The sequence below is a fragment of the Lycorma delicatula genome, chromosome 4 (assembly GCF_047948215.1).
Source record: "Lycorma delicatula isolate Av1 chromosome 4, ASM4794821v1, whole genome shotgun sequence".
NCBI classification, from domain to species: Eukaryota; Metazoa; Arthropoda; class Insecta; order Hemiptera; family Fulgoridae; genus Lycorma; species Lycorma delicatula.
The window spans coordinates 58,024,530-58,039,005 of NC_134458.1; the positions used below are offsets into that span (position 1 = coordinate 58,024,530).

Genomic DNA, 14,476 nt, shown 5'->3' on the forward strand with positions numbered 1-14,476 from the left:
AAACAAATGGTGTCAAATATGTATAAATGCTGAGCATCTGCAGCTATCCTGTTGTACTTGGTGAAGTGGATTCTCTACCATTTTAAAATCACATGCGTATATTCAGAAAATCAGGTACTAGCCTACCTCCTCATAGCACCGTATAATTCAACTTTTATTCAGATTACAGATCCAAACGTACAAATAAACTTTTCTCCACTACAGTTATCTACTTTAATCATCTTTGTAAACACAGTTACATCTGATTTCAATTAAAAATATTATTTAAATCATTTTTTTTAATTTTCATTTATCAGTTTTTTAAGTTATATAGAATTCTACGGTTATTACTCTTTAAAAAAATGCCAACAGCATTTAGTTAATCTCTTCCCTAAAGAAAGTAATCTCAGTGATGTACAAGAAATTGAATATTAAAAATGGCTATTGGTGTTTTATTCTTACCTCACATCCTTCAATTTCCATCATGTTATTCCCTAAGATGTTCTAGGTGTTGTAAAACTATAAACTACAATAGATGTAGTATTATCTTACAATACAACACTTTTTTGTTATTAGTATTATTATTTAATACTAATTACAGTATTATTATTATTATTAATAAATGGGTAGAAATGAAGGGGCATTACAAAGCTTTCTTTCAGTGCTTTGTTAGCAGGATGTTATCTCTTTAAAAGAGGTCAGTTGCATTTAACTAAAAAAAAAGATTTTAACAGAATTTGATTTACAGAAAATGAAGATCTTGTTTCATTTGTGCTCACCTAATGTAACTACATTATCAGCAGGAGAAAATAAAGATTTTAAGTTTCTAACTTTATAATAAAAACTAAAAACAAACTTAAAACAAAATTTAAAAATGACAAAAAACAAGATAAACCTATCTAATTTTAAAGGTACGTTTAAAATAAAAATTTTTTTTTTAAAAATCAATATATTACAACAGCGTTTCTCATCCTTTCAGTATTTGCGACCCAATTTTCTCGCCCTCCCCACACTAGTACAATAGCAATGTATACAATAATAATGTATTCTGAGTATTTTGACGCTAAAGCTACATTACGTACCTTTAATTACAAACCTTAAAAATTACCAAGAATAAGTAAATTTATTCATGTTTGGCAACACTGACCGCTGCATTGACAAAATCAGAATCCATGCCTCTCTATTGCTCTCTGTCTTACGTCCACCATATCAAACATTTTCGCGGGTTCACGAGAAGTTCGTTTGTCTCAAAAATTCTGGAAAGTCTGCGCGACCGTCTGCGCAAACGTGTTAAATACTGCACCTCGTTCAATTCCAGCCAGCTCAGTTGAGTCGATCCTTCTATCGCTATCAAATCTATTGTGAATGTGTATATTGTAATTCGCGTGTTAATTGTAATTCTCAGTATTAAATATTCACGGCAGTAGATTTATACAGAATAATGGATAAAGTTTTAAGTGGGCGGAAGCAAGCATTAGACGATAGTGAAACATCTAAGAGAGTTACAGTTCTGGGACCCATATTTTTTCGATTTCCCTGCTCAAAAACCATAAGAAACAATTGAATTTGCCCCTTAATTGACCTTCCCAGAATTTCAGAAAGCCTTAATTACCCGGAGGAACTGAAACTCGGGCGAAATCTTTCACTCTGTATAACTCGCTAACGAAGCGTTTTCAGACATATGTTTATATGAACTTTTTTCTTATTTTTAGCCTCTAGAATGAGTTGTCAAAGTATTGCCTTATCCTCCTGAATCACTCTGTATTTACACCGCCCATATTAGTGAGACGTAAGAGAGATCGACTCTGCTCATCATTAAATATTTCAATCAATATCGATCCGTCTCGTAATTTCCTGATGCTCTTCGGGGAATCACTTGAACCCTTACAATTTTGTTAATCAGGAAAACCGAGACCTTATGAAGGGCGCCACCTTCCCAATTATTTCGAAGAACTACAAATCTGATGTTCTTATATGGTAGACTGGATTAGTCACCATTTAAATTAAAACATTTTTCAGAACTGTTATCCTTGTCAGACAACATCGAACGAGACATTTTCACTACACTATTTTTGATGGTTTTTGTCAGATGGACCACTATCATAGAATTTATTATAGGATTTGAAATCTTGGTCCCACGAGAATCAGAGAAATATAAGACCACCTCTGTAGAGCCCACGCATACAGAGCCTAGAGCTAAATACAACTGGGTTCGTCCAGGGGCCCAGAGGACTTCGTTCGAGACTCACGACGTAGAGCCATCCATCCTTTGGCCCGATAGTTTCCACCTTGGGTTACGGTTGCGTTTCGTAAAGTGTCGCAACACCACCGGGTGTATATATAAGAAGAAACAGTGTAAAATGTTGTGTTTTTTTGTAAGTTTGTATGTTGTAATTTGTGTAGTGTTTGTGGTGTAATGTATTTGTAAGGTGTAAAAGGTTTAGCAACTCAGTATGTAGTGGGAAAAAGGCTGCATAGGCTAGCACCATGAGGACGTTACCTCCAAGTCTTAAAGATTAAGACTCCCCGTCGGGGACAACTGTGATTCAGTACAGTTTCAATTTCAACTCTTCAGGACATGTCTATAGGTTGTTTTATACACCCCGACCTGTTGCAGTAGTTCTCTGATAGACTTCTGAAGACTATGAAGCATCACTTCAGTGTGCACGAAGTTCAGGATTGTGGACAGATGACACACTATTCTTTGTTGCACTTACAACAGATCCTGTTTGGTACCATTTCTTCACCACTTGCTGAAGGCTGTGATTAGCTGTGATAGAACAATTTGGAAACACTTTTTAGAATAACTCCTGTGTCTCCTTTAAAGAATCAGTTCTTATGTGCGACTCTACAATATTCATTCACTCTGGTATCGAATACATTGCTAACGCATGCACAATACAACATACCTTACCTTCTCGATCTCAGAATGAACTGATGGTCGAAGCACTGAAGGGAAGACAGGGAGAGATGATCACATAACCCACAGGAAGGGAGTTCTTACGTAAGAATGTATGTTCTCTTCTTTTGAACTAATTTTCCACCCCAATGTCCTGTGCACAAACTTATGATGTTAATATTCTATTTAATATGCCACATTTTGGCGGAGATACTTTTTCGTGGCCCACTCTGCCTATATTTTTATATATATACATATGTAAAATAATAATATTATATTTTCAATTTTGAATTTCTGGAGATGAGTGTTTATGTATTAAAAAGCATGTGTTTTTTGCCATTCCAGAAATCTTATCCCAAATTGTTTACATGTAATTAAATAATGTACTTAATTCAATAACTTTTAAATTTTTTTAGGACAGCCAATAATAATTTAAAGGTCCGTCTTGGTGAATGGGACGTAAGAGACCAGACAGAACGACTTCATCATGAGGAATATAGTGTTGAAAGGAAAGAGGTATTTATATATATCTTTTTATTTTGTTACTTTTAATATTATTAAATATATTTACATCATTTTTTTATAGTAAATAATTATGCTTTTAATTATAATAATATTGTGATTGTAAGAAATTCAAGATTTGAATATGTATTATATAAAAAAGCCGTTAATCAGAAAGTTAAATTCAATAAGTACACATGAAATGTAAAATAAATTGTAGAATAATGTAAATAATAATTAAGTTTTAATTTTTTAGTCCTTTATTCCGTTCCACCCAAAAAGGAAGTTTCTTTCATTCTCCCTCACACAAAAATGTATTACTAATAGAATCTGACTCGCAAAGGCGGAATGAGTTGTGAAGGAAAAGTTTGAATAATATAAGAAAGAAGTTGATGTACATTATCAAAGAGAGATTCTCAAAATTGAGAGAGTGACAACAATCAAGGTCTTGATACATGCATGCACGCGCGCACCAACAACTGTTACTGATGAAAAAGTTGTTAACAGAATATATAAGAAAAAGATCTATCTGGAAAAGTATGAAATTTAAGATAGGACAATAATGATGAGTAGCTATATAATTTAATAGGTAGAGAAAGACATGATAATGTAGAGAAGAATTTGGTATAGGTAGATGTAATGAGAGAAGAGAAAGATTGATAGAATTCTGTGAAGAGCATGATTTTGGATAGCTAAAATCTGGTTTAAAAATCAAGTAAATGACATAATGCTTAAAAGACTTAGAGACAGAGCAATTACCAGATTTTTATAATTATCTGTCATAAATACGGTAAACTTCCTCAGAGCAGATGATGACACAGACTGAATTCTTCCAAGTGAACAGCATGAGTATTAAAATTAGAAAGAAAGAGAAAATGATGAAATAAACTGTGTAAAGGTTTCAAAGTAAGAAAATTTGAAAATGGATGTCTCTGAGGAATGGAATAATCTAAGGAAAAATCATTTTCAATTACAACTCAGATATTTGAAGTCTAATTTAAAAAAACAAGATCTTATTTTGTTCATAATGAAATGCTTAAAATTTTAACTAATATGCAATTACTTTCTAGCACTCTAACAGTTCTTATGCTACCAGGAAGTGGAAAATTAAGACGTCTATCTTGTAAAATTTTCATACTTATTTATTTTGTAGAGAATATTAGTTTAAATTTTTTTAAATAGCTCAATCCATTCTGGATGTATAAATTTATATTTAAAAAACACAAAATAACAGTTTCCAAACCTAAGTATGAGTACACATTACCAAAATATTGGACAACCTTTTTTTATACTGCCTGTATATATTGGAACGTAGTTTTAAGTGTTATAAACAATGTCTTAAGCTTTATTTATGTTTTTGTTTTAGGTACATCCCCAATATAGTCCAACTGACTTCAGAAATGATCTTGCATTAGTAAAGTTGGATAAACCAGTTCAATTCAAGCAGCATATTATTCCAGTTTGTCTTCCTGATATTAAAGTAAAACTTGTTGGAAAGACAGCAACTGTGGCAGGGTGGGGAAGAACAAGACATGGTATGTTATATGTTTTTATTACAAATTAATAGTTTTGAAACTTAATTATGGAACAAGATTGATGTTTTTCATTTTGAAATTTTTTTTTTCTTTCGATGATCATTCTTCTTATTACTTTTACAACTTTTACTCATGAAATCTGTGCTATTATATAAAGACTGAGTTGTTTTATTTGTTTTTTATACCACTAATTACTGAAGAGATCACAAAAAGTCCTTCACCTTTAAAAGCTTACCAATTACAAGTGCTATGTAAGTTGTCTCCCCACCTATGCCCCCTAGATTTATTACCCCCTTTACCATTAGTAATTCAGGATCAATTGAAACAAAAAAATTAAAACACCAAAGAAACAGACCATTTTTTTTTTTTATTTCAAACAAGGCTCTGCTTCCTGATTAACAAAGCAATTTTTCCATCATTTACTCAGAATTCATTTTATAAAAATTTCAAATGAAAAAATTAATGGGTGTAACATTTTAATCAGTTCTTTAATTCCTGATGAAATGGTCCCACTGTGCAAAAAAAAAGTTAATAAAAATTGTTCTTTATATGTGTTGATTCACACAATTTTTTCATAGAAATAATTTTCACCGCTCCAGTCAGTAGGTGATGACGGTTTATGACTACCACCCAGATGAAACTAGGCACTCCTGCATGTTTTATATAATTATCTTAAGAAAGTTGGTTTTGAGTATTTCTAGGAACGCCTGAAAGTACTGATTTCTTTCATAAAAATTTCTGGTTACATTGACACTGCATCTATTACATTTGTCAGCTTAATAGTGGTAGCCATACTTATTCCTACCTAAAAAAAAAACATTAAAATCTCAATATGAAGTTGTTGCTACCTATAAGCTGCAATGTTCAAAATGTTTTCACGATTCTCTATCATTAGTTATCTAAACTGTCCAAAGCAATTAGCTGTTTATTTCTATTTTTCACTCATCTTGTAGCTTTAACTTCCTTTTAATTTCTCAACCTGTTTGATACCAGCAAACTTCTTGTTTTGCATAAAAAGTTTCCCGGCCGATGCAAGTCTTCTCTAATATATTCTTACTTTCAGTCAAAATAACAATACCATCAGGGAATCAACATTCCAATTATGATTTGGCCCCTGAACTGTTACTCTGCTATCAAATTTCTCTTCTTGTTCTTTTATTAATCTTACCATATAAAATTTAAAAAGTAAATGCAAATTTAGATTGTATTATGAGTCTCCTTCAAAATGAAATCTTTCGTTTCTTTCTCTAGCACATATTCAGATAATTTCCCCTCTACACAATCTTCTCTATATTCCTTCCATCTGTTCACACTCCTTTTTCTCAAACAATGATCTTTCATCTAGACCCTTGATGTTACATTTTGATTCCGCTTCTTCAAAAATTCTGTATTTTTTCTGTAAGCTGCATTTATATTTCCTAAAATTATTTTCATTTCTACATCACTATTTTTCATTCAACTGATCTTTCTTTGCTCTTTATTGAAAATTATCGTCTACCAATTGTGTTTAGGAATTGCATCCAGCTTCACTGCAGTATATTTTGAAATTAATAAAAAAGAATTATTTAGCCAGTAAAACAGATTCAAAGATTTTAATTTAATTTTTAATTATTAATAAAAATTTATGGACCAAATAGAACAGGTTTTATTTAATATCTCTCATGACACTTGCTTGCTTGTTCGTTTGATGTATGTTTTACCTTAACAACATATCATTTTGAAATATGGCATGCAAATTAAAATACATGCAAAAGAATTATCCAACTTCAATGTGTGTGTGTGCGCGCGCGCGCGTGCTTGTGTAGTTTGGATCGTAAAAACATTTACCCAAGCATTAAACATTAAGTTTGCAATTTCTAGACTGCCAGATTTATTACCTTAAATGTTAATCTGGGGTTTCAAAAAATTTTTTATTTGTTAGGCCTAAAAATCTGAAACAATTTATTTTATTATTTATTTTTTTTTTTTTTATATTTCTTTTCTCTTACTACCTAGATCAGTTGTATGAGAGGAATTTAAGATCAGAAAAGGTAAATTAGTAGATATTTTTAATTTTTTGTGTTTTAGATGTTACTCAGTTACCATTAGCCCTTTGCTGTGTGTTTCTTCATGCTTAAAGAATTTTTTACATTAATATAACCCAAGTAATTTATAGGCTTATAAATTGTAATTATTCACCATCTTATGCTATGTTCTGAAATTCATACCTTACCCTTTAAAAACAGCATTTCTTTTTTATATTCATGTGTTATTTTGAGATTTTTACGAAACAAAAAAAATCAGTGGCTCAAATCATTTTTTGCTTTTACTAATTTTTAATACCTTTATGATTCAAGTTATGAAAGTTCACTGTTAAAGTATGTTTTGTTCCTTTTTGATCTACTTTGATTGAATTGTATGATTATTATTAAAAATTTGTTAAAGAATAACTTAATATTTTTTTTATATTTACATGGCTTTATTGAATTAATCACTACTAGGATTGAGTCTTAGTTAACATCAATGTAACGATATTACCCATATATGAAGTAACAGTGTGTTCTATTCTAGTAAATTTACAGCAATATTCTTGTATAGAAAGTAGACATGATAATAGATAAATTGTATAAAATTTGCTACTTGTGATGACAGACATATGAGTCGGCCCTTTCTACCTTTTTTAATCAAATCTCCATTGTATTTATAAATTTAAGTAGTTTTAAAGGAGAAGGTATGGTTGATTATTTATATTTAATTTTTAACTTGCTTTATTGTAGGTGTATCGACTGTGCCAACAGTTCTACAAGAGGTAGATGTGGAAGTGATACCTAATGACAGGTGCCAAACATGGTTTAGAGCTGCTGGCAGAAGAGAAAAAATACATGATGTCTTTTTATGTGCTGGTTTCAAAGAAGGAGGTCGTGATAGCTGTCAGGTACAAAAAAAACCATTTTTTATTTTGTTTCATTTCATTTGTTTAAAAAAATGTATAAAGTGGCCAGCTGGTAAGAATATACTTACCTCTAGTAGGTTAGCAATATACTATACCAACCACAAACATTCATATCAATGTATTTTCTCCATTGAATTAACTACTGAAGTTTTCATTTTAATTTTTTTATGGTATTTATTCTAATCAAATTCTGATTACTTGTTATATAGCATATTAATTTGTTATTTAATCTGATATTTATTCCAATTATGCAGAAGCCTTAGATTTTTCTTTTCATAAGCCTGAACTTACTTTCACCTGCAGATACAAAGAATGCATACAGACACTGCACATAATAACAGACTCAACTTTTGTAAATCACCTTACAGAAATCACACACATGCACGTGCGTGCACATACACATATGCTTACACATAGTGAACCCTGGAAAATGATTATCATGGAAAATGCAAATTTTATCCATAACACATAAAAACAATGAGTTCAACTCAAATGTTATAAAATTTGTTAACACATAAAATTTGACAAAAAGAACATCTTATAAGACCATTATAGAAAACAGATATATACTATTTGACCACATAGAGAATAGATTCTCAAATAGCTTCAAAGATGACCATTAATAGCAGCACCATCTTTTGCTCTACTGATGAAGGAATTGTTTTCCAGTTTCAAAATTATCTTGAAGCATGTATTAAGAAAACAAGTTGTATTTTAAATTAGATTTTTAATTATGCTTTATCCCTTTTTTCTTCCTAACTAACCACTTGATATGACCTTTCAGCTTCAAAATTTCAGTAGGTTTTGAATGAACCATTTCTCTAATAACTTTTGCACATGAAGCAAGTACACCATACCTTGACAAGCTGCTGTAAATAATTATGACTAGTTCAGATGTGTGCAAAATTTGATAAATTTCTTGTCAATAACTGTTCTGATCTGATAGATATATCATTTGAATAATGTTTTTCTACCCAGATTTGCTTGTTTATATAGTGACTAATGAAACAAGTCAATATAATACTGTTTCTTTAATTGAATTTGTGTATAAGTATTATTTTACTTATGTTTATGAACTAGATAAAAAAAAAGCACAGAATAAATGTCTTATTGCTCATTTTAATATAACTAAAAACTTTTACCATACTTTTAATTACTATTTTTTCTATTATGTTATGCATTTTATTACTATCATTTACTTAATTATATTATTAAATAATTAAATATTAATCAGTATGAGTACTTGTAGAAAGGGTAGATTTATTTATTTATTAAATCATAACATCGTTTACCTTGATCTTTGTCAACTTGAAATGAATACATACAAAAAAAAAATCAGTGAAATTTTCACATTAAAAAAAAAAAAAAATGAATAAGAATACAAAAGCATGCAGTAAATAAATCAAAGGCAAGATTATGATTTTCAGTAGTATTATTAGTTTTCACTGAAAATGTGTTAATCACCTAACAAGCCTTACAGTTCTTGTTGATAAATTTTGGCTTTGTATGACCTATTTAAAAAATAAAAAAAAGGACTTGGTTTCTTCTGATGTGTCACATTTATGCTCTAATTCTGATTCTGAAAGTACATTTGAGCCCTTCCTGTAGATCTAAATAAACTACAAAAACATTAAAATTATTTTTATAAAAACTAATTGTATATTATGGTTTTATAATAAATACAACTATAATCTTTTTTTTTAATGTACATGTATTTTAGGGAGACTCAGGGGGTCCCTTGACAACAACTATGGATGGCAAAAAGGTACTAATCGGACTTGTATCATGGGGTATCGGATGTGGAAGAGAACATCTACCTGGAGTGTACACAAATATACAAAAATTTGTACCATGGATTGATAAAGTCATGGTGTAATGCCAAAAATATTTTTACCATAATATCTATTTATTGTTGTCTGTAATTATGAACTAATTGCAGTATTATTCAAATTTGTATTACTGTAGTTTAAAATAATTTATAAAAATCATAAAAGTTAAATTAATAAAGTTTATATGTTTAAATAAAGAATGAATTTATTTATGACGTTCAAAGTTTATTCCCTGATCTGAAGGGAAGACACAAGTAGCAGCCAGTAGGAGAGCATTGGAAGTTACTTAGTGTTACAGTTATTTGAATGCTGTGAACAACTTATATAATACTGGTGGTTTTTTCTCCTGAGAAATAACAACATTGTTATTTAGTTCTATAAATAACATCCTATTTATTTTCTCTAATTATGTAATAGTAAGTTACATACTCATTTCAAAAATTTTAAAGGAATTAAAAATTTGAAATAAATTCTGCAACTAAAAAATGTTATAAGAAACTATAAAAAATAATTATTAACTGATAGTTTTGACCAAAACTTGTTATAAAAACTGTGACTGTCAGGTTTTTTTTCTTTTCATTAACAAAATATACAGTTATGTATATATTGTAACTATATTGCTTATATGAAGATATAAACAATTCATGAAGCATCCTCAAATTTAATTTTTTTATTAAGATTAATTAGTTGGAAAATAAAAAAAAATGCTGCCCTTGGGAATTTTCTTTCTAAATGATCAAAAAGCTATTTGATCATTTCTGTTAAAAAATATCAGAATGATAGATTAATTTTGTGACAAAGATAGTATCATTTATTATTGGTCATATATGTGTGTCAGCTTTAACTATGTGACAGATTCTTTTATTAAGGATATACCTATTTTTACACAACTGCCCAAATAGGAGAGAAACGTATTTAGGGTGTATGTATGTATGATAATTTGTTCCACCGTAGTAGCTCTACAGGAAAACTGATTTAGATGTATGAACCCATGTTGGGATCCTTACGTTACCAGAAGTGTCATAGACAATATATATATATATATATATGTATGTAGTAGTGAAATTTTGCCGGTTGAAGTACAAACTTTAATGAATTGAATTAATGAGCTGGGAACTGTGAGCCTGTATCACACTGTGAGCTGGGTTTGAACTGAATGATTCAAATCAATCGAATGAATAACATTATAAAAATAATAGAATTAGATTTACGTTAAAATAAAATAAATTTTTTTTTTTTAAATTTCTTTTTAATAATAATGGGCTTCCTGTGGAGACTGCATGTGAAACTAGAGTGGTGAGATGATGCAAGGACCTCATGCAAGACTAGACCAATCATCACAGTCAACTGGTAACAAACGGGGTGCCTCTGAGGCACTGTTTTGGGAGATGCAATAGGGTGCTTTTATAATATCTCTGTAAACCATCGCCTGATTTTCAAAATTCAAACGGGGTATTTGTTAGTAGGTTAAAGGATAGCTTTTGCATGCATTAGGTACACTCTTGATTTAACAGATCACGGTTATTCAAAAATGTTGTTATATGTGCAGTTACTCGGAAACCAGTGGCAGCTTGTGTATAGACACTGCAGCACCCCCTATTTCCACTTGATATTATCAATAACATTTAATATAATGAGTCTTTTTTCTTTAATTCTTTCTTTATACTTTCACAATATATAATCCTTAAGCATAATGTCAGCAGTCATATCCCAGTTTATGAAGAGATACGAAAATCTTTGTATGGAACCGTGCGCTTTACAGTTCCAGCAGCATGGTGTTTGGCTGTTGTGCACATGCACACATAGGAAGCTGCATGCAATTCTGTAAGAGAGAGGGTCAGCACTGTCGCTCTCGCAGTGCTGACCCTACATGCTGGTGGAAGGTAGTTTTTTTTTTTTACTCTGCGTGTATATGAACGTTCCTTGTTCATTCCCTTTTCCAGTTAAGTTGGTGGAAGAAATATGAAACTGGTTTAGTTGTTTTTTCAGTAGTGATCAGAAGATGGCGGAAAGCAAGGGCTCTTTGATTGCCAAATCTGTCCAAAAACACATGGGAAGGACAAAAAAGAAGGTAATTAGTTAAAACTAATTATGTATTTGTTTCTGTGTACACAGAAATTTAAATGAAGCACCATTTTACTATAATGTTTTTAAGCGGACATTTCATTAAGTTATTATCTAATAATATTAAAAAATATTATCTATATTGAAATTTTATTATTTATTCAGTTAAACCGTATACCATATTCTTCAATGTGATAAAGTGTAGATAGAATTAAATTACTATCCTGTTTCCAGCTACTCTATTTGATTCATTTTTTTAGTTTCTTTTATTTTACAGAAAACTTTAACGGTGGCCTTGAAAAGGCCCAGAAAAAAATTTTCTGGAGCAGCATCCCCACTAATATTAGCTACGAGCTGCCACTGTTGGAAATATTGTTATATCTTTGCAACTGGTCTTCCGATTCCCAAAATTCAAACGGAGTATTTGCTAGTATAATATAAAATAATGATGGAGCCAAACCAGAACAAAGATTAACTGATATACACAGAAATGTACCTTATTACATGACCGCCCAAAAAGGAGTGAAATGTATTTAGGATGTATCTATAGATGTTTGTTCCACTGCAGTAGTTCAATGGCTGAACCGATTTAGATATGACCCAGCATTGGAATCTTTATGTTATTGGGAGTGTCATAGGTTATATAAATATATATCTATATATTCATATATGTTTAAATAAATTTGGAAAAAATCGTACTATATATAAAATTGTCACCCAAATTTAATTATCCTATATTAGTCAATTTCTTATATTAAAGAGCAATGTTTGTCATCGATGTCTTTTTTTGGTAATCGTGTTTTTTATTAATATTTATCTCTTGTTATATCATGTACAGTGACACAACTCACACACACAAAATTTTGTTTTCTAAATGAAATATACATTTGTTGCAGTTATTTAGCGTAGACAAGCAACATGCAGTTCAAATTATGATACGAGCTAAATTGATATTATTCTGAAAATAAATAATTACTTCAATATTAGCTTTGATGAAAGATTTAATACTTTTCAGAAGTTCCATTTTTTATATTGTCTATTATTAAAACGAAAATTGTTTAAGCTCGAAAAAAAAGAAAAACTTGTAAATTACTAAATAATTGTACAACTTAGCTCTGCACCAAGAAATCTCCATGAAAATTTGACATTTAGTTATCTGTTAACTTCCAGAACTATTTGAAAAATTAAAAATGAATTTATTTACAAGTTATTAACATTGCAAAAAGTTTACATAGAGATAATTTAATATCTAATTCAAATAATATAGTGAAAAATATGTTGAGGATAGTGTAAAATTGAAAATAGAACTTTCAATAAAAATAAAAAGGGATTTTACTTCAGTTATTGCTTCTTTTTTTTTAGCAGAGGAATTTAATAAATTCTTTTTTTTATTTCCACCAACAATATATTAACTCGTTTTAAACTAAACAATTCAACTTGAACAAGTTGTTTTTATGGAAATTGTTTTATAACCAGCTTACACCCGAGAAGTTAAAACTTGTATTTTAAGTATAAAAAGTAAACATTCAGTAGATATTTATGATATTCCTTCAACTATTTTAAAAGAAATAGATTCTGTTTTGTCCCTCTTAAAGAAGGAGATCTTTCACCTCTTTCACCAAGAGTATTTCCCCTTAGTCTCAAAGCTTTGTTATTCCCCTCCATAAGAAAGGATTTACACTCAATATACAAAATTACCAGTCACTTTTGTTATACGAGTATTCTCGTATTTGAAAAAATTTTGCAAGTTAGACTTTTAAGGTTTCTTCAAAAACAGAACAAATCTTCAAACAAATATTCAGCAGTTTTTTAAAAAAATTTCTATTAATACAGATATTCCATAGTTTTTACTAAATATTTAAAACATCATGGATAACAAGAAAACGCCCTTTTTATTCTTTCTGATCTCAGTAAAGCAGTTGATTTAATACCAAAATTTATACTAGTGAAAAATTTATTTACTTTGATATCATAGGAACTGCATACACCTAGTTAAAGTCATGCAGGATTAATAGATCATCTTTTTTCTTTTTTTTTATGTCGGAAGTGGGAAAATTTGCCTTAACCAAACACCCAGTAGCCCATACATACTGGGTATGTAGGATTCATCACCTATTGCAATGAGACCCATTAAAAAAACCACTCTGTCATACAATGTGGTGCTGGAACTGATGTAAAGACAACCTCAGCACCACGTGCGTCACAGGCACATCTCACATTCATACAAATATTTACACATCAGTTTCATACCATATTTAAAACTCAATACATACACTATACATGTGAATTCTTCTTAACCCCAAACAGCTATGCCAGCCTCAGGTGGCAGGAATGTGTCTTGCAGAGCCATTGCTGAAAACAATGCCGAGGCACCCCTGCCACTCAACCACAAAGCTGGCACCCAGTACCGCCCTCAACCGACATCCTCGCTGTCCTCCTCACATTCTTCCTTTAGTTGCTTCTGATGGAGCACTCTTCTAACATAGTGCAACTCTCTCTCTTCTAACATAGTGCACATGGTCCAACTCTCACCGGACGATTGAATCAACTGCTTGATTCCCCCTGACGAGTCCAAACCATCACATGGCAATCCTTCCTTCCACCTGGGATACATGAAAAAGGTGTGTTCCACCATATCTGTTTCTTCGCAATACTGACATTGATCCATACACCTCCTTCCAATCCTTCAAAAGTAGACCCCAAATGAACGTGACCAGTTAGCTACTGAGCTGTCCAG

General features: G+C 30.7%; 1 protein-coding gene across 1 annotated transcript in view; it reads left to right on the forward strand.

Moving 5' to 3' along the window:
* The window catches only part of LOC142322622 (uncharacterized), a 71,197-nt gene extending 61,475 nt beyond the window's left edge, over nucleotides 1-9,722 (forward strand). Inside the window, exons 5-8 of the mRNA XM_075361698.1 lie at nucleotides 3,295-3,394; nucleotides 4,746-4,914; nucleotides 7,671-7,828; nucleotides 9,567-9,722. Coding sequence (XP_075217813.1) covers nucleotides 3,295-3,394; nucleotides 4,746-4,914; nucleotides 7,671-7,828; nucleotides 9,567-9,722 — 583 coding nt within the window. The remainder of the gene's footprint in view (nucleotides 1-3,294; nucleotides 3,395-4,745; nucleotides 4,915-7,670; nucleotides 7,829-9,566) is intronic.
* The last annotated feature ends 4,754 nt before the right edge of the window (nucleotides 9,723-14,476 follow it).